General features: G+C 40.5%; 1 protein-coding gene across 1 annotated transcript in view; it reads left to right on the top strand.

The window, feature by feature from the left end:
• Positions 1-21,220, top strand: part of LOC110574180 (complement receptor type 1) — a 42,150-nt gene that overhangs the window by 11,500 nt on the left and 9,430 nt on the right. The window contains exons 4-9 of the mRNA XM_044916089.1: positions 2,915-3,000; positions 8,616-9,014; positions 9,754-9,930; positions 10,023-10,125; positions 18,439-18,524; positions 20,685-20,903. Coding sequence (XP_044772024.1) covers positions 2,915-3,000; positions 8,616-9,014; positions 9,754-9,930; positions 10,023-10,125; positions 18,439-18,524; positions 20,685-20,903 — 1,070 coding nt within the window. The remainder of the gene's footprint in view (positions 1-2,914; positions 3,001-8,615; positions 9,015-9,753; positions 9,931-10,022; positions 10,126-18,438; positions 18,525-20,684; positions 20,904-21,220) is intronic.

Genomic DNA, 21,220 nt, shown 5'->3' on the forward strand with positions numbered 1-21,220 from the left:
GCCAGAAGACCCAGTGTCCCAGCCCTCCACACAGCAGAAGAACACATTGTAGGCCCAACGTCTCTTGACCCTACACCCATGGCAGGGAGCCACCAACCCAGCAGCAGAAGGGAAACCATGTTCAGAGTTTCTGGATCCTCCATCCAGTAGGAAAAAGCCTCCTACACCCATGTCTCCTGGTTCTACGCCCAGCAGCAAAATGCAGCCCAGATAGATGCTTCCCACGCCTGGTGGCAAAAACACAAATGAAGGGGGAACTCCACCCTCCCCAGATAGCCAGAGAAGGCCAGACAGGTTACTCTCCATTGTAAGTCCCAACATCTCCCATTCCTCACTAGTGACACCAGGCAGTTCAAAGAAGCACCTCCACTGTCTACAGGCAGCATTATCAGGGATGCATTGGGAATTTAAGTGGAGCCATGAGAATGAAGCACCAGAATAGCACTGCAAGAGTGGAAAATTAAATGGTCATTGGAACCAAAGACCACAAAAGTAGGCCAGAATCTACACACTACCCTAAAGACGGTGGTTAACGCTAAAATAGATTTAAATAAGATCAAGAGTGACTTAACATCATATCCAATAGATACAATAGAAAATCACGTCACATCAAGAACCAGGGAAATCACAACTCAACTGAGAAAAGATAATCCACTGATGCCAGTACCAAGAGGAAGGGGATGTTGGAACTCTCTAACGAAGATTTTAAAGCAGCCATCATAAAGTCACTTCAGTAAGTAATTACAATTTCCCTTGAAAAAAATCTTAGAGGCAACCAGAAAGAAAGGACATGCTGCTTATAGGGGAACACAATTTGAATGGCGGTGGATTTATTATCTGAAAATATGGAGACCAGAAGGAAGTGGCCCACCTAGTTCAAGTACTGAAAGAAAAGAACTTACTAACTGTGAATTTTGTCTCTGTAAAAATAGTAATTGCATACCTGGAATAAATCCCAGTTGGTCATTGTATATGATCCTTTTTATATACTGCTGGACTTGATTTGCTATGGTTTATTGAAGATTTTTTTAGCATCTCTAAAATATTAGCAAATCAAACCCAACAATGCATTAAAAGAACTGCATCCAATGACCACAGTGGAACTTACTCCAGGTATGCAGGATGGATTCAACATTCAAAAATCAATCAATGTGATCAACTCTATAAATAGGCTAAAGAAGACAATGTATATTCTCCTATCAATTGACTCAGAAAATGCAGTTGGCAAAATCCAATACCAACCAGTTCATGACACAAACTCACAGCAAGTTAGGAATAGAATTGAACAAGTCTGAAATCAAGGTGTCAGCAGGTTGGTTCCACTGGGAGCTCTGAGGAAGAATCCATTTCATGCTTTTCTCCTCGCTTCTGGTGGTTGCCAGCTGTCCTTGGCATTCCTTGGCTATAAACACATCGCTCCTGTCTCTGCCTCTGTTCTCACATGGCTTTACCTCTGTATGTGTTAACATTGTCTTCCCTCTGTCTGTCTCCTTGTCCAAATTTCCTTCTTCTTCTGAGGACACCAGTCATTGGATTAGGACCCAGGCTGATCTGGCAGGACCTCACCTTAACCCTGTTATATCTGCCAAGACCTTATTTCCAAAAGAAGTCAGATTCTAAGGTTTCAGGACAGAAATTTGGAGGCACAGTATTGAACCCGGTATGGACATGAACAGACATTTCACTGAAGAGAATATATCGATGGAAAGTAAGTACATGAAAAGATATTCAGCTTCATTAGCCATTAGGAAAATGCAAATTAAAACAACAATAGAACAATACCACACATATATCTGAGTTGCTAAAGTACAACCTAGTGAAAACATCAAATGCTAGCATGGATGTAGAGGAACTGGATCACTCATTCATTGCTGATAGGAACATAAAATAGTAAACCCACTCTGGAAAACAGAAATGAGCTATCAAGCCATGGAAAGACATGGAGGAAACATAAAAACATTTTACTAAGTGAAAAAATCCAATCTGAAAAGGCTAAATACTGTATGATTCCAGGAAGTTGGCATTCTGGAAAAGAAAATACGGATTAAAAAGATTGGTAGTTGCCGGAGGTTGGGAGGAGGGAGAGAGGAATAGGCAGAGCTCAGAAGATGTTGAGGGCAGTGAAACTACTCCGTGTGATAGATACCGTAAGGGTGGATACATGTCATTATATATTTGTCCAAACCCATAGAGTGTACAACACCAAGAGTGAACCCTAATGTAAACTATGGACTACAGGTGATAATGATGTGTCAGTGTAGGTTCATCAGTTGCAACCAACTCTACCACTCTGGTGGGGGCTGTCGATAATGTGGGAAGGTATGCATGTGTAGGGAAAGGGAGTAATATGGTAAATCCCTGTTATCTTCTGGTCAATATTACTGTGAACCTAAAACTGCTCTTAAAAATAGCCTGTATAAAAAATTGAATAGATGTAAGTACACTTACCTACACACACAATTTAGTACAAACAAAACTGAGGAAGTTTGAATAAAATTGGTGAATCATACCTATGTTGATATCCTGGTTTTAATATTCTACAGTAGTGTTACGAGACATTATGAATGGGGAATGAAGTGAGAATTTCTGCCTTTAACATTTTAAATATGAAATCTGTGTTCAACTTTTTTCATTCTGCTTGGATTTCCTTTGGTTCTAGTTTGATGAATTGTAAACACTTTAGGTTTAAACAAAAACGTAGCTTAAAGTAATAAAGAGGAGAGAGCCCATTCAGCTTAGAAGCCATGAAGAAAAAATTGAAGCCCAAATAAAGACATACAATTTGGGAAAGAGATAGTATGATGACAAAAGGAAATCGTCCTTCTGAATTCTCCAAGACTGCAATCTCTTGTAAGTAGCAATTTAAGTAGGAAAATGAACAGGGAAAATAACATTCATTCTTCTTTCCCTCTAGATACCGACTTATTGGTAAGACCTCGATTGCATGCATCATCTCAGACAATACTGTCGTCTGGGATAATGATCCACCTATTTGTGAGAGTGAGTTGAAATATCCTTTCCTATTACCTTTACCAATAGAGTCTAAGTTTCCCCCTAAAGTTCTACAAACCTTAATTGAATTCCTTTTGTGCATTCTATCCCTCAATACCTGCGGGGTTTCTGGCAACTCTTTCCTTAGGTTTTTCCTTATCTTGTGCCTTTTCTGAATTTGGGGACTTAAATGCATAAAAGCCTTCAAACTTTAGTTTTCCTTCAATTAATTCAGAATTATGTTGATTGTGCCCTCAGTATAACAATCATTCTGCTTGGCAAATTAGTCAAGATTTTTTTAAGGTGATACTCTCAAAGGTTGGTGAAGCTGTTGATGAATCGACATGTTCACATACTTAGAGTTCCACAAAACCTCTTGAAAGGCACCATGTACCATAAGCCTGAAAATGGGCATATATATGTTGACCCACTTCTTGCTATTTATACTTGGGAAATAAACACAGATTTTTCCTAGGAGTTCACTAGAAACTTTTCATTGCTTCATTCTTTATAAGAGCAAAAATGTTAAAGTAACCTAAATGTTTCCAACTATGGTTTGGAAAATACCAGAAGGAAAGAGTCATGTTAAAAATGACTATAGAGAGGGCGCCTGGGTGGCTCAGTTGGTTAAGCGACTGCCTTCGGCTCAGGTCATGATCCTGGAGTCCCTGGATCGAGTCCCGCGTTGGGCTCCCTGCTCAGCAAGGAACCTGCTTCTCCCTCTGACCCTCCCCCCTCTCATGTGCTCTCTCTCTCTCGTTCTCTCTGTCTCAAATTAAAAAAAAAAAAATCTTAAAAAAAAAAATGACTATAGAGAATTCCCTAAGAAACAAAAATAGAGCCATGCAGAATTAGAAGAAATACATCCAGGGGCACCTGGGTGGCTCAGTCTGTTAAGTGTCTGACTCTTGATCTCAGCTCAGATCTTGATCTCAAGGTTGTGAGTTTGAGCGCCATGTTGGGCTCCACATGGGGTGAGGAGCCTACTTAAAAAAGAAGATGAGGAGGAGGAGGGGAAGGAGGAGGAGGAAGAAGAAGAAGGAGGAGGAGGGGGAGGAGGAGGAGGAGAAGGAGAGGAAGAAGAAGAAGGACAAGGAGAAGAAGCAGAGGAAGAAGAGGAGGAAGGAGAAGGAGAGGAAATGCATCCATACAGTGGAATGTTATTCAGCTAAAAAAGACAAAAACAAAAAAACAAACAACATGATGTCATGGAGATGCAATTAATGACATATACAGATGTTAATTATATACTTTTATGTGAAAAAAATAGATGACAAAACAGTACTCTGGCTGGATCTCTTTATTTAAAGATAATACACCTATACCTATTCCTATATTTTCATCTTTATTTCTAATTTTGTAACGCTTCCTCTATCTAATCTTCGGTGAATGGCTTCAAGCCTCTTTGGTGAAGGTGGGAGGAAACTTTCGCTATACGTTTTGGCTGTGTAGCAGCCCGCTTTCTCAAGAAGATCCCATCTCCTATTTATTTGAGCTGCACTGGATCTATCCATGGGCCCTCAAGTCTGGGAATTGGTTAACGAATAATCATAACTTTGCTGCTATAATATCATTTATTTAAAAAACCATTTAAGAAAAACCTTGTATATTTCTTGTATATCACAGTGTAATAGTATAATACTCATAAATCAGGTGACAGTATATGTGGGTCTCATTTCAAGGCGTTGTGTTCCACTGGTGATTTATCACACTGTTTTCATTACCATAGCATTTTATTAAGAGTTGATATCTGGTGATATAGGCTTTGACCGTGCACTTCTTCCAAGATTTACTTGGTGATTCTTGGCCCTTTGCATTTCCAGATAAAATTTAGAATCAGCCTGTCAGTTCTCACACAAACAGTCCTACTCAAATTTGGATTGGCTTTCTATTGACTCCATAGGTCAATGTATGGGCCATTAACATATTTCCATTTTTGAGTTTTAAATTCATGAACACGATATATTTCCCCATTTTTGAAATCTTCTTTAATTTCTCTCAATACTATTTGCCAATTTACATTATAGAAAATAATGTAAACATGGAAATGTAATATTGGAGAATGTAACATTTCCTAATTGTTTCTTAAATATGCAATCCTTTCACCTTGGATCCAGCAATCTTGCAAAACTTCCTTATAAAAGCAATAGTTTATCCGTATATTCTTTTGGATATGCTGCATAATCATGTCATTGATAAATAATTATCCTATGTTTTAATCCTTTTATTTCTTGTATCTTTTATTTATTTCTCTTACTTGACTGCATTGGCTAGAACCTCCAGTATAATGTTGAGTGGAAGAGATGATAATGAGGTTTTTTTTGAGTTTTTATTTCTTTATTTGAGAGAGAACACAAGCAGGGGGAGTGGCAGAGGAAGAGGGAGAAGTAGGCTCTCTCCTGAGCAGGGAACCTGATGTGGGGCTCAGTCCCAGGACCCTGGGATCATGACCTGAGCTGAATGAAGGCAGACGCTTAACCGGCTGAGCCTCCCAGGCACCCTTGATAATGAGTTTTTGATAGTCAATATAAAGTGTGCTGTTTACTGAAGGTTTTTGGGAGATATTCTTTATCTGATTAAGGAAATTCTCTTTTATAGTTAACTTGCTAAAAGATTTATCATGAATGTGTATTCTAATTTATCACTGTGGATCTATTGAGATGACCATATCCTGTTTCTCCTTCACTGTGTTAATTTTTGTAGTTTTATATGTATCTCAAAAGACATTATTGTTGTTTTTATAAAAATAGTATTTATTTATACTTATCCGCATGTTAACTATTTCCGTTATACGTCCTCCATAATTGCAGTTCTATCAGTTCTTTATAACACCATTTTCCTTCAATCTAAAAAAAATGATCTTTTAGCATTTTTGTATTGTAGGTCCTCTGGCGTTAGATTCTTTAAACATTTTTTTAAGTATGGCTTCTTTAAAAGTTATCATCTCTTTTTCTGGCTGCTTTTCCCAAATTGCTCTTGATTTTTTACAATAATACTATGATGTGCCTGGGTAAAGGTTTTTGTTGTTGTTGTTTTTTTGTATTTGTATTGCTCGAGTTTGTATGGTTTCTTGAATCTGTGGTTCAATGATGATTTTCATCGGTTTTGGAAAATTTTCAGTCATTACTTCAAATGTTCATGCTCTGATATCTCTCTCTGCTCATTGTGGGAATTCACTTACACATGTGGTAGGCCTTGTCCTTCTAGCCTATAAGTCTATTACTCTTTTTGCTGTATTTCTGATTCTTTTGTCTCTCTGTGTTTTATTCTGGGTATTTCCTTCTGTCTTAGCTTCCAATTCATTGATTTTTATTAAACTGTGTCTGACCTGCTGTTAATTCTATCAGGTTCTTAATTTCAGTAAGTGTACTTTACAATGATAAGAACTTGTATTTGGTTCCTTTCAAAATTTGCCCTGTTGTTTTTGTTTCTAGTTCTCACCAAAAATTTAGTTTTTGTATATTTTGTCCTTGAAGAGAGAAACATAACTCCCTCTCCCACTCCCCCTGCTTGTGTTCCTCTCTCGCTGTGTCTCTGTCAAATAAATAAATGAAATCTTAAAAAAAAAATCTATTTTAAATCCATGAGCAAAAACTCCAATATCTGGGGCCCTAATGGTTCAGTTTCTATTGTCAGTGATTCTGCTGACTCTTCTTCATGTGATTTTATCTCTTTTGAGTACCGTGTGATCCTTCACTGTATGTGTGGAATTTTATTGGAAACCTTTCTGCAGAAATGAATTCAAGGTCTTAGATGACGAACCTTCTTCAGAAAGGATTCTTGTTATTTCTTCAGAAACGTGGGGGCACGCGCAATGTTGGACCACTTTCACTAAGTTTCAGACACTGTTATTTTTCCGGGCCACCTACATACTTGCAGAACAACTGCAGTAATCTTGAGTCCCAGGGCCCATGGCTTTGAGGTCCCAGGACACATCCGAAGGTGTTAGCATGGCTTCCACATTGCAAGACCTGGACTCCACTTTTTGTTCCTTGATTCCATGAGATGATCAAAAGTCTATTCGCCACTCAGATGTGCCCTCCTGGTTCAGCTCACCTTCCAGCAGAAAAGCAGCCTACATGCCTGACTCTCACCTGGATTTTTATCTCCTGTCAGATCATGGCCCAGTAATGCGTCCCTAGTTTATTAGCTTTCTAATGCACTCACAGATACATTTTATAATTTATCTAGCATCTATAGTCTTTCTTGGGGGAGGATATGGAGGTAGAGTGATGTCTGATTTAAATTAATAAGATTACCCTTACCGGAAGGAGAAGCCTCCTTAAGAATTTTTATTTTCATTTATTGTTTTAAAGATTGATTGATTTTTTCTTTTTTTATTATTTTTTTAAAGATTTGATTTATTTATTTGACAGAGAGAGACAGCGAGAGAGGGAACACAAGCAGGGGGAGTGGGAGAGGGAGAAGCAGGCTTCCCGCGGAGCAGGGAGCCCGACGCGGGGATGGATCCCAGGACCCGGGGATCACGACCCCAGCCAAAGGCAGACGTTTAATGACTACCACCCAGGTGCCCCTGATTGATTTACTTTTTAAGGAGAGAGCGAGCGGGGGTGGAGAGAATGGGCGGAGGGAGAGAGAATCCTCAAGCAGACTCCCCTCTGAGCACGTCACACAACATGGGGTTCAGTCCCAGGACTGTGAGATCATGACCCAAGTGGAAACCCAGAGTTGGATGCTTAGCTGGCTGAGTCACCCAGGAGCCCCAAGAAATCTTATTTTTAATTTCAAGTGTTTTGGAGTTTTAGATAAAGTTACTTGGTTCTAGTTATATAGCATTATAGTAATATAGTGTGCTATGTCCTCCTTCTACATTTTCAAAAGTATTGAGGGTGTTTTGTGGACTAATATATGATCACTTCTACGTGGGTACCATGTTGTGATATCAAACATCGGCTTGATAAAATGAGTTGGTAAGTTTTCTATCTTTTATATCTCGTGAAACATTTGAAATTTCATTCGGAAGTGTGTATTACCTGGAAGTGACTTGAACAATTTTATGTAAAAGATTTTTTCTATTCTGACAAGTTTCTTCATCCATTCTAGCTTTCTATATTTTCTTGAATGAATATTGGTAATTTCTATTTCCATTCATATCATTTAGATTTTCAAAATGTTTAACATTACGTATATAGTCTACAGTTTCATATAATTTTCTTATACATATGCAAATATGTTTGAATTCTATTTCCTACTCTAGTGTATCTGTGTTGTTTCTCTCCCCTTCCATTTTCCTTTTAGCAAGGGTCTTTTTAATTTTTGAAAGCTGTCCTGAGCTAATAACAAAATGGAAATTAAGAAGGCAAATGGAAAAGAGTAGGAGAAAACTGTGTACACTATGGTGTGATAATATGATCAAAGAGCTATCTAAGATGAAAGGAATGGGGATTGTTTTAAAAAATGCTTATGCTCATAGGAAATAATATAAGTAGGAAAGGCAGAAGGCATGCTATTATGCCCACCAAAATCACAACTTTGTAAAAATGTGTCTGCATGTTAACAAAGATTAAAAACCAATAACAAATGTAAAAATAGTGATACTCATTTGATTTCTCTGACTAGTTATTTTGACTCACTATTATTTAAGTTGCCATCTCTTTTCCCAGCTATTCCTTGTGGGCCACCCCCAGCCATCGCCAATGGAAATTTCTTTAGCACCAACACAGAGTCTTTTCCATATGGAACCGTGGTGAACTATCGCTGCCATCTTGGACAGAGAGGGAAAAAGCTGTTTGAGCTTGTGGGCAACTCATCAATACATTGCACCAGCAAAGACAATCGCGTTGGCGTATGGAGCAGCGACCCCCCTCAGTGCATCATACCTAATAAATGCACACCTCCAGACATTGAAAATGCAATAAGGGTATCTGAGAGCAAAACCTTATTTTCCTTACATGAATTTGTGAGGTTTATCTGTAAGCCCGGCTTTGTCATTAAAGGACCCTCCAGTGTGCAATGCCAAGCCCAAAACAAATGGGGGCCAGAGTTGCCAAGCTGCTCTAGGGGTGAGTCTGACTGAGGCTTTGAAGGGACCAACAAAGGGCATGGGTTGCAAGAGGATCAGGAGATCAGTGTTTGTTCTGGGAGTAGAATCCATGGTGATCCGTGCAGTCAATGTGGGGGGATGAAGCATGAAATTAAGAAAGTGTGTGTGTATGTGTGTGTGTGTGTGTGTGCGCGTGCACGCACATGCGTGCACATATGCAAGTGTGCACTTAAGTATATGTGCCTTCATTTTGAAAGCAGGAGCTTAATCAGTCGAGGAAGGAGACGTTTGGGACTCTCATACTGAGCAATCCTCAGGGCAAAATACCAGCTTCAGTATCTCTCAGATACCCTGAAAACTGAGGTGCACTCTTTAGTCAGCTGGGCAATAAGCACTCTAAATGACTTATCTCATTTACTCTTCACGGCAATGCTTTACAATAGGGCTAATAATTCCATGTTGACTAGCCAGCACTAAAGAAAGCACCCCTGGGGGCCTGGCCATACATTTGACCTAGCGCCAGGAAGAACTCAGTTTGAATTATCAGCCTCTTTCTAGTTGTGAGGCCTTTAGCTACCTCCCTTCCATATTCTGAACTTCCATAGCAGTAAAAGGAGGGGAGGGAGTATCATTTGGTTTCCTTTGTTACACCTGCACTCCCCTTGAATGATGAGTCTGTAACTCCTCGGAAGGGTTAGAATGTAGCAAAAGACACTTCCCCATAACCGACTGGTGCTTGGCACCTGTTCTTTCCGCAGTGTGTCAGTCGCCTCCAGAAATTCTGCATGGTAAGCGCGCCGCCGGCAAAGAGACAAATTTCTTCCCCGGGCACGAAGTGTTCTACAGCTGCCAGCCCGGCTATGATCTCCGAGGGGCTGCTTCTCTGCGCTGCACGCCCCAGGGAGACTGGAGCCCAGCAGCCCCAAGATGTGCAGGTGCCCCCACTTTCATCTATTTGCAGATCCATCTTTTTGGTCCTCACATGGCCATCTTACTTCTGTTTTCCTTGTTGTGGTGGTTTTCCTAGTGAAATCATGTGTGGACTTCCTGGACCAACTCCCTAATGGCCGTGTGCTCTTTCCACTGAATTTCCAGCTTGGGGCAAAAGTGTCCTTCGTTTGTGATGAGGGGTGAGTGTGACCTGGCAGAGAGACGGGGGACTCAGTACTCCATGCTGATATGCCGACACGGTGGGCAGTGGGGATCTATCCAAAAAGCAAGCTGCCTAACAGAAAAGAAGTACCAAAAAGACTAATATCTGAAACAGTGATTGGGAAGTATGGTAGGAACCGGATAGAACCATGAACAGGTGCTTGAAAAGGAAAAACGCTGAATACACTGTTGAACAGCAGAAGTATAACAACAGATCGTGAATATTTAGGTGAAACATTACATGTATGAATGAAAAGTAATTTGCAGGCATGAAGGGATGAATATTGCAGAGTGGTTGTTAAAAAAAAGGTTGGTATGTCAAAGAAAGTTAAATAAGTCATATGCACGAGTGTTTCAAAAAACAATTTTAAACCAATCAATAGTGGAATTTGGAATAGGAACGAAAGTGTAAATAGGAGTATTTTTCAATCCAATTTTATGTCATCTAATTAGAATTAGTCTGTGTTGAAGGAACATGAAGACTGATGCTCATGTTTCCAATAACGTCATGAACTTTTTTTTTATCATGTTCAATTGGCCAACATATAATACATTATTAGTTTTTGATGTAGTGTTCAACGATTCATTAGTTGCGTATAACACCCAGTGCTCATCACCACACCTGCCCTCCTTAATATCCATCACCCAGTTACCCTATCCCCCTACCTCACTCCCTTCTGTAGCCCTCAGTTTGGTTCCCGGAGTCCAGAGTCTCTCATGGTTTGTCTCGCTCTCTGATTTCTTCCCATTCAGTTTTCCCTCCCTTCCCCTGTGGGCCTCCACGCTATTCCTTATGTTCCACATATGAGTGAAACCATATGATAATTGTCTTTCCCTGCTTGACTGATTTCATCTAGCATAATCCCCTCCAGTTCCCTCCATGTCGATGCAAATGGTAGGTATCCATCCTTCCTAATGGCTGAGTAATATTCCATTGTAAATATGGACCACATCTTCTTTATCCATTCATCTGTTGAAGGGCATCTCGGCTCCTTCCACAGTTTGGCTATTGTGGACATTGGTGCTCTGAACATTGGGGTGCATGTGACCCTTTTTTTCACTACATCTGTATCTTTGGGGTAAATACCCAGTAGTGCAATTTGGGTAATAGGGTAGCTCTATTTTTAACGTCCTGAGGAACCGCCATACTGTTTTCCAGAGTGGCTGCACCAGTTTGCATTCCCACCAACAATGTAAGAGGGTTCCCCTTTCTCCACATCCTGCCAATACTTGTTTTTTCCTGTCTTGTTAATTTTTGCCATTCTGACTGGTGTAAGGTGGTATCTCAATGTGGTTTTGATTTGTATTTCCCTGATGGCTACTAATGTTGAACATTTATTCTTGTGTCTGTTAGACATTTGTATGTCCTCTTTGGAGAAGTGTCTGTTCATGTCTTCTGCCCCTTTATTGACTGGATTATTTGTTTTTTGGGTGTTGAGTTTGGTAAGTTCTTTATAAATCTTGAGTACAAGCCCTTTATCCGTAATGTCATTTGCAAATATCTTCTCCCATTCTGTCAGTTGCCTCTTAGTTTTGTTGATTGTTTCCTTTGCTGTGCAAAAGCTTTTTTTTTTTTTAAGATTTTATTTATTTATTTATTTGAGAGAGACACAGGGAGAGAGGGAACACAAGCAGGGGGAGTGGGAGAGGGAGAGGCAGGCTTCCCGCTGAGCAGGGAGCCCGATGTGGGGCTCGATCCAAGGACCCTGGGATCATGACCTGAGCCGACAGCAGGCGCTTAACGACTGAGCCACCCAGGCACCCCTGTGCAAAAGCTTTTTATCTTGATGAAGTCCCAAAAGTTCATTTTTGCTTTTCTTTCCCTTGCCTTTAGCGATATGTCTTGAAAGAAGTCACCGTGGCCAATGTCGAAGAGGTTACTGCTTTCGTTCTCCTCTAGGATTTTGATGGATTCCTGTCTCACATTTAGGTCTTTCATCCATTTTGAGTTTATCTTTGTGTATGGTGTAAGAAAACGGTCCAGTTTCATTCTTCTGCATGTGGCTGCCCAATTTTCCCAGCACCATTTATTGAAGAGACTGTCTTTTTTCCATTGGATATTCCATCCTGATTTGTCAAAGATTAGTTGACCATAGAGTTGAGGGTCCATTTCTGGGGTCTCTATTCTGTTCCATTGATCTATGCGTCTGTTTTTATGCCAATACCATGCTATCTTGATGATCACAGCTTTGTAATATAGCTTGAAATCAGGCATTGTGATGCCCCCAGCTTTGGTGTTCTTTTTCAACAATCCCCTGGTGATTCGGGGTCTTTTCTGGTTCCATACAAATTCTAGGATTGTTTGTTTCAGTTCTGTGAAAAATGTCGATGGTGATTTGATAGGGATTGCAGGAAAGTGTAGATTGCTCTGGGCAACACGGACATTTTCACAATGTTTATTCTTCCAATCCATGAGCTTGGAATGTTTTTCCATCTCTTTGTGTCTTCCTCAATTTCTTTCATATGTGTCCTGTAGTTTCTAGAGTATAGATCCTTTACCTCTTTGGTTAGGTTTATTCCTAGGTATCTCATGGTTTTTGGTGTTATTTTAAGTGGAATCGATTCCATAATTTCTCTTTCTTCAGTCACATTGTTAGTGTCTAGAAATGCAACTGATTTCTGTGCATTGATTTTGTATCCTGCCATGTTGCTGAATTGCTGTATGAGTTCTAGTAATTTGGCGGTGGAGTCTATCAGGTTTTTCCACATAAAGTATCATGTCATCTGTGAAGAGAGATAGTTTGACTTCTTTGCCAATTTCAATGCCTTTCATTTCTTTTTGTTGTCTGATTGCTGTTGCTCGGACTTCTAGTACTATGTTGAACAAAAGTGGTGAGCGTGGGCATCCCTGTCATGTTCCTGACGTTAAGGGAAAAGCTCTCAGTTTTTCCCCATTGATAATGATATTTGCTGTGGGCTTTTTATAGATAGCTTTTATGATATTGAGGTATGTTCCCTCCATCCCTATATTTTGAAGAGTTTTAATCAGGAAAGTTTGCTGTATTTTGTTGAATGTCTTTTTCTGCATCAATTGAGAGGATCATATGGTTCTTGTCTCTTCTTTTGTTAATGTGATCAATCACATTGATTGATTTGCGAATGTTGAACCACCCTTGCATCCCAGGAATAAACCCCACCTGGTCATGGTGAATAATCCTTTTAATGTACTATTGGATCCTAATGGCTAGGATCTTGTTGAGTATTTGGGCATCCATGCTCATCAGGGATATTGGTCTGTAATTCTCCTTTTTGATGGGATCTTTGTCTGGTTTTGGGATCGTGGTAACGCTGGCCTCATAAAATGAGTTTGGAAGTTTTACTTCCATTTCTATTTTTTGGAACAGCTTCAGTAGAATAGGCATGATTTCTTCTTTAAATGTTTGGTGGAATTCCCCTGGGAAGCCATCTGGCCCTGGACTCTCGTTTTTTAGGAGGTTTTTGATTACTGTTTCAATTTCCTTGCTGGTTATTGGTCTGTTCAGATCATCTATTTCTTCCTGTTTCAGTCTTCGTAGTTTATAAGTGTCCAGGAATGCATCCATTTCTTCCAGATTGCCTAGTTTGTTGGCATATAGCTGATGGTAATAAGTTCTAATAATTGTCTCTATTTCCTTGGTGTTGGTTGTGATTTCTCCCCTTTCATTCATGATTTTATTAATTTGGGTCCATTCTCTTTTCTTTTGAATAAGTCTGGCCAGACTTTTATTTATGTTTTTAATTCTTTTGAAGAACCAGCTTCTAATTTCGTTGATCTGTTCTGCTGTTCTTCTAGTTTCTATTTCATTGATTTCTGCTCTAATCTTTATTATTTCTATTCTCCTGCTTGGTTTAGGCTTTATTTGCTGTTCTCTCTCCATATCCTTTAGGTATGAGCTTAGCTTTTGCATTTGGGATTTTTCTGATTTTTTGAGAGACGCTTGGATGCCTATGTACTTCCCTCTGAGGACTGCCTTTGCAGTATCCCATAGGTTCTGAACCAATGTGTTTTCATTTTCATTGGTTTGCATGAATTGTTTAAGTTCCTCTTTAATTTCCTGGTTGACCCATTCATTCTTTAGCAGGATGCTTTTTAACCTCCAAGTGTTTGCATTCCTTCCAAATTTTCCCTTGTGGTTGAGTTCCAGTTTCAATGCATTGTGGTCTGAAAATATGCAGGGAATGATCTCAATCTTTTGGTATCAGTTCAGACCTCATTTGTGACCCAGTATGTGATCTGTTCTAGAGAAAGTTCCATGTGCACTCGAGAAGAATGAGTATTCTTTTGTTTTAGGATGGAATGTTCTGTATATATCTACAAAGTCCATTTGGTCCAATGTGTCCTTCAAAGCTCTTGTTTCTTTGTTGATCTTCTGCTTAGATGATCTTTCTAATGCTGTGAGTGGAGTGTTGAAGTCTCCTACTACTAAGGTATTATTATCATTATGATTCTTTATTTTGGTTAAAAGTTGGTTTATGTAGTTGGCTGCTCCTGTGTTGGGGGCATAGATAATTACAATTATTATATTTCTTTGTTGGCTAGACCCTTTAAGTATGATACAGTGTCCTTCTACATCTCTTACTACAGTGTTTGGCTTAAAATCTAATTTGTCTGATATGAGAATCGCTACCCCAGCTCTCTTTTGAGGTCCACTAGCATAATAAATGGTTCTCCATGCCCTTGCTTTCAATCTGGAGGTGTCTTTAGGTCCAAAATGAGTCTTTTGTAGACAGCATGTGGATGGGTCCTGCTTTTTTATCCAATCTGAAACCCTGTGCCTTTTGATGGGAGCATTCAGCCCATTCACGTTGAGAGTAACTATTGAAAGATATGAATTTAGTGTCATTGTACTGCCTGTAAAGTCCCCGTTTCTATAGATTATCTCTGTTAATTTCTGGTCTACATTACTCTTGAGGTCTTTCTTCTTTTATACAATCCCCGTTAATATTTCTTGCAGGGCTGGCTTGGTGGTCACAGATTCTTTCAGTTTCTGCCAGTCCTGGATGCTCTTTATCTCTCCGTCCGTTCTGAATGACAGCCTTGCTGGATAAAGTATTCTTGGCTGCATGTTCTTCTCATTTACTACCCTGAATATGTCTTGCCAGCCCTTTCTGGGTTGCCAGGTCTCTGTGGATAGGTCTGATGTTATTCTGATGTTCCTCCCTCCATATGTTAAGAAATCTCTTTCCCCTAGCTGTTCTCAGGATAGCTTTCTTGGCTCTAAGATTTGCAAGCTTCACTATTATATGTTGAGGCATTGATCTATTTTTATTGATTTTGGGAGGGGTCCTCTCTGCCTCTTGGACACGAATGCTTGTTCCCTTCCCCAGATTAGGGAAGTTCTCAGCTATGATTTGCTCAAATATACCTTCTAGTCCTCTCTCTCTCTCCCTCCACCCCCTCAGGGATCCCAATAATTCTGACATTGGAACATTTCATGGCATCATTGTCTCTCTAAGTCTGTTCCAATGGGCAACTAGCTGCCTATCTCTATCTTCCTCAGCTTCCTTCCTTTCCTAGATCTAATTTGTTCTTCTGCTTCATTTATCTTGACTGTTGGAGTATCCAGGTTAGACTGCATCTCATCCATAGCATTTTTAAGTTCAGCCTGATTAGATCTCATTTCTGCTCTTACAGATTCTATATTGTCACTAATGCTTTTCTCAAGCCCAGCTATTGACTTCCTGATTTCTACCCTGAAGTCTATCTCTGACTTCTTGCCTATATCCATATCCATTAGATCTGTGGCAGAGAACATTGTCTCTGGTTCTTTTCTTTGTTGGGAGTTCCTCCTTGTCATTCTGTTGAGGGATGTTTGAGGGAATGTACAGAGTCCAAAATATCAATCACGACCCAAGCAAAATGCACCTTAGAAAAAATACGAAGTGGTCAAAAGCTACCACAGATACACCACCAAAGCCAAGATAATCCAAAACAATAAAAAAGAAAGAGAAAAGAAAGAGGGGGAAAAAAGAGCGGGGGTAGGGAGAGAGATTATAATCTCTCAGGGTGGACACAGCAGGGTGATCTGCTCATTCCTGCTTGATTTTTGGTCTGTGTGTTAGAAGACACTATATCCCCAAATTGCAAAGAAATCAGAACTTACATATATCTCAAGATAATATTGAATAGAGTGAAAAACGGGCTAGTATGGGGCATAAATCTATAAAACATATATGTGAAAAAAAAGAAGTTAAGAAACAACTTAAAAGCATAGGTTGGGAAATAAGAATCTATTTGAAACAGGAGCAGGGTTAATTAAAAAAAAAAAAAGAATAAGAAAAGAAACTAAAAAAGAAATGTAAAATTTTAGCCTGAAGTATAAGCGAGTTGTGAGGGAACACCTGGAGCTCCCTATATTATTTTCCCCTGGCCCTGGGGTTTTACAGTCTTGTGCAAAATAAGCTTATCATTTACCTGTTCTTCCAGTCTGTCTTCTGGGGGAGGGGCCTGCTGCTCAGCTCCCCAGGCTTCTTTGCCGGGGTGGAGTTGCCCCAACCCTTGTCAGGGGGATGGGCTCAATGTGAGCTGTTTGGCTGCATGGCTTTGGTTCCCTGGCTTCTTTCTGCTTCTCTGCTTCTCTTTAGAGGGTCAGAGCATACGTGGCCGTGGGGTAATTTCTGGCCCAGCCCCGCAATGTCATGGTCCACCTCCCCCCCCCCCCCCCCCCAACAAATACTCCAGATCAATCCGTCTCCACCTGGGCATGTCCCAACTCCACAGACTCACGCAATTCATGCCCGCAGCACCTCTCCCAGGGGAGTCACAGGGAACCTCGAGCGCCTCGGTGCCTTGTGACTCTTCAACTGCCAGTGACCCTGGGCTCGCGCGTGCACCCTCGTAGGGTGCATAGCTCCTAGGTCACGCTGCATGCCGCCCCACCATCTCCTCGTGGGCCACACTGCCCTGAGAGCTGTCCCTGTCATGGGCACAAGCCATTCTATATCTCCTCTAGGATATTAGACAGCCAGGACCTTCTAGTCCTTTACAGGGTGCTTAGGCAGAGGGCTGTCTTCCTACTGGCTCAACTCACAGATTATGGTGCCTGGAGCAAAAAGTCCCCTCTGGGCTCCCTGACCATAACCAGTGTCTTCGCTCCACTGCTTGGACACTCTATTGGTTCAGGCTCCCCCATTCTTTCTGAGTCTCCTGGAATCCTGAGACCACAGTGATCCACCTAGAATTCTGCCCTATTCGCCCCCTGTGCCCTTTTCGGAAGGGGATGCCTTTCACTAGAGTACATTTCCAAGGGTCCCGATTTTTTTGCTCTGGTGTTATATCACTTTCCAGCAACTGGCTTATGGAAGCTTCCTCCCCCTCTGCTTATCTTCAGATGTTTCCCCCAAGGATTCAAGGTTCTGCACCTACTACCTTGTAAAAAGTAGTCATTTTTCTGCTTGTGGAGATCCAGATAAATCTTCTTACATCTCAGTTGAATTCGTGTGTGTTTGGAATGGTTTGATAGCTATCCAGCTAAATTCAAGGGACCAGATGAAATGAGGTCCATTACTCTGCCACCATCTTGCCCCGCTCTGTCATGAACTGTTTCTGGGAATCTTAATGACCTTGGTATTATGTTCCAACACACATCCAAAGTGAAGATCAACAAAGGAGCAAAGATTAGGTAATTTTACAGGCAAAATTAAAAATCATGGATGACAGGTAAAAATCATGGATGACAGAGCAGGTGTCCTCAATATATTCTGAGGGTCCCTTGGCAGGCAGCAAATATCTGTCACCCAACAAAGCCCTGGAGGCAATCCAGGCAGCCGCTGCTCTGACAATAAGCCAGATGTTTTAGGAGGATGGGCCTCCAGAGAATCATCTCTTCTCACCTTTTCTTATTTGTCCTAGATAATTTGGCTTGACTCATCACTAATGTGGATATGCCACAGGCATCATTCCGGAGCATTCCAAAAGTTTTGGCCAAAAACAGCAGTCTCTGCTGTCTTTCCTCACTTTCTCTGATTGACCAGCTTGAATTGGGAGTCGTTTTCCTCCTGAGCCACTAGAGAGGAAAGTGCTATGGTGTGCCCTAGAGAACAGAGCTCCACACAGAGACAGACAGGGAGCTGTCCGAGGGCAGGCGGGACAGATGACCTCCTGAGGGTCGACAACCAGACACCATTGTTATTGCTGTATCCTCACTGGAAACCACAATCCTGCCAAATGTTTTGATTTCGGAGCCTCTATCAGCTGGGAAAGCCAACAAGCTGGGCTTTTCCCCTGGGATTTAACTCAGGCATTAAACTGTATTTCAGCAGAATGGGAGAAATGGTGCGCTCACCCATTCACTGTGACTTTTGTTCCTCAGGTTCCATTTAAAGGGCAGTTCTGCTAGTTACTGCGTCTTGGTTGGAACAGAAAGCCTTTGGAATCACAGTATTCCTGTGTGTGAACGTGAGTACAAAGAATGCCTGTTCAGGTCGGCCCCCCCCCTCCGTGTTTTGTTTGCTTGTTTGTTCGTTTAATGTGTTTTGCCTATAAAATTACCTAATATTTGCCCCTTTATTGATCCTCACTTTGGATCAACATCTCTCTTTGTTGCAAGGATTGTTTCATCATGTGTTTATAATGTTTATAAGCATAATGTGTGCTACAAATGGAGAGAAATACTTCATAGATAGAGGGAAATTTAGAGCCTGAAGCATTTTTCCTGTCAAAAAATGATAGCTTTTCTATCTTTGTCTCGATCAGCTATTCATTCCTAGCCTCATTCTTTTACCAAATAGTTTTGAGCACCTGCTATGTGCCAACCAGTCTTCTAGACACTGGGAATACAGCTGTAAACAAAACAGACTAGGACCCTGCTTTCATGTTGTTTATATTCTTGTGTAGGGGGAAAGACAAAAAAATAACAAACAGGGGCCCCTGGGTGGCAAGGTCAGTTAAGCGTCAGACTCTTGGTTTTGGCTCTGGTCTGTTTCAGGGTCATGGGATCAAGCCCCACATCAAGCTCAGAGCTGAGCTCAGAGTCTGCTTGAGAGTCTCTTTCCTTCTCCCTCTGCCTTTCCTGTTTGTGCTCTCTCTCTCTCTCTCCCTTGAAATAACTAAATCTTTAAAAATAATGGCAAGCAAACACATAGACTATTTCAGATAATACCAAGTGTTTTTACCAAAAAAATAGGGTAATGCCATAAAATAATTCGATATTGGGAATACACCTGTAAAGAAGACAGACTAGGACCTTGCTTTCCTGTTGTTTATAATTGTTTTTAAGAGGACAGAAATATAATGTGTTAAATACAGAAACACTACTAATATATTCAATCTGCCAATTTATTTCTTCATGAAATCAAACAGGATGTTGCTTCATCTTCTGATCATAGCTATTGAAACATACATGTTTATAATAAATGCTTTCACATGAATATTTTGCTCTGAAGTCGTTTGGAAATTTTGTATTGATTTATATAATGAAACTCAATAATTACATCCTTCATATCTGGAAGTCAGCTATTTGAAAACCTTAACTTTCCTGGAATATAGTTAAGAAGTATGAAGGACAGAAATAAAAATACTCCCATGAACCCACATCACTCACTAGACTGTAAACATTGGTTAAGCTATTCCACCTTTTGATTGTTCATAATTCTTTCAAGCTGCGGTATCCTCTCCCAAATACAGATCAAATCAGAAAGGGAAAGGAATATCTCCAGACAGTTAGCTCAAAAGAAGAAATGTGTATTTCCACAATGAGAAAAAAACCTGTAAAAACTAATAAATATCTCAAAAGTCATAACATTTCTGCATCTTCTGGATCGTGCATAGGACCAGTGGGATGTTTCACTCATTGTGATGGCATTACTATAACCATCCATTTTGTTTTTGAGCATAACAGCCTCGAGTCATCAAGAAAAGATTAAATCAGTGATAGACAAATAGTAAATATATAATATATTTTGAAAGATCTCTCTGGGGTGAAGATCCTTGATGTCAAAAAAGATTTCCTCTATCTTGTGCTTAAAATAGTACTTGATAAAGAGTAGGTCCTCAAAAAATTCCTGTTGAATTGATGGATAATTTTCTTATTAAATGGTTGATTTTCTTCTCATTGGGATTAAGAAGACTGTTGTCTATTTTAAAAGAATGAGCTCTCAATTATCCAGAAATCTTAACTCTCCGAAGAGTTCAGGATGATTAAGTCCCTTCTGGGCTTTGATTTCAGTGTCATTTCATTCAGAAGCATCTCAACAGAGACCTAATATATTTATTTTGTGGTTTATACTCTTTTGAGAGTTAATTATTTAATTGGCAACACAGTCACAGCACATCCCATAATTGTGGAATCAACTCAGATTAAAATATAAACATTTTTTTTTATTTTAAAGATTTTATTTATTTATTTGTCAGAGAGAGAGAAAGATCACAAGCAGGAGGAGTGGCAGGCAGAGGGAGAAGCAGGCTCCCTGCTTAGCAGGGAGCCCGATGCGGGACTTGATCCCAGGACCCTGGGATCATGACCTGAGCTGAAGGCAGCTGCTTAACCAACTGAGCCACCCAGGCGTCCCTAAAATATAAACATTTTAATGTAACTTAGAACACTTGTGTTTTTTCTAGAAATCTTTTGTCCACATCCTCCCTCTATCCTTAATGGGCACCACACCGGAACTTCTCAGGGAAACATTCCCCATGGAAAGGAAATTACTTACACGTGTGACCACCACCCAGCCAGAGGGATGACCTTCAACCTCATCGGGGAGAGCACCATCCACTGTACAAGTGACGGTCAAGGGAGGGGCATTTGGAGCGGCCCTGCCCCTCGCTGTGAACCTGCTGGTCCTGCTGGTTAGTACCCATGTACCCCGAATGGATTCAGAACATCTGGCCAAGATCCTTCATATTTCCATAAGATTATGGTGTTTGTTTGTGAGTTTAACATCGTCATAAGTGAAAGTATCGGAGTTGCATGCCATAGCTAAAACAGATGAGTCCAGCAGTGCCAAGCTGTGTTTGAATAGTAAGATGTGAATAACTCTTCTTGCTGGCGCAGTGGCGAACAGAGTGGGGTAAGAGGAGAGAGGGAAGGGTGAGGGGAAAGTAGTAAGCATTGTGTATAAATCAAGAAGAAATACGTTTTCTTTGGAGAGGACTGG

The sequence above is a fragment of the Neomonachus schauinslandi genome, chromosome 6 (genome assembly GCF_002201575.2).
Source record: "Neomonachus schauinslandi chromosome 6, ASM220157v2, whole genome shotgun sequence".
Lineage (NCBI taxonomy): Eukaryota > Metazoa > Chordata > Mammalia > Carnivora > Phocidae > Neomonachus > Neomonachus schauinslandi.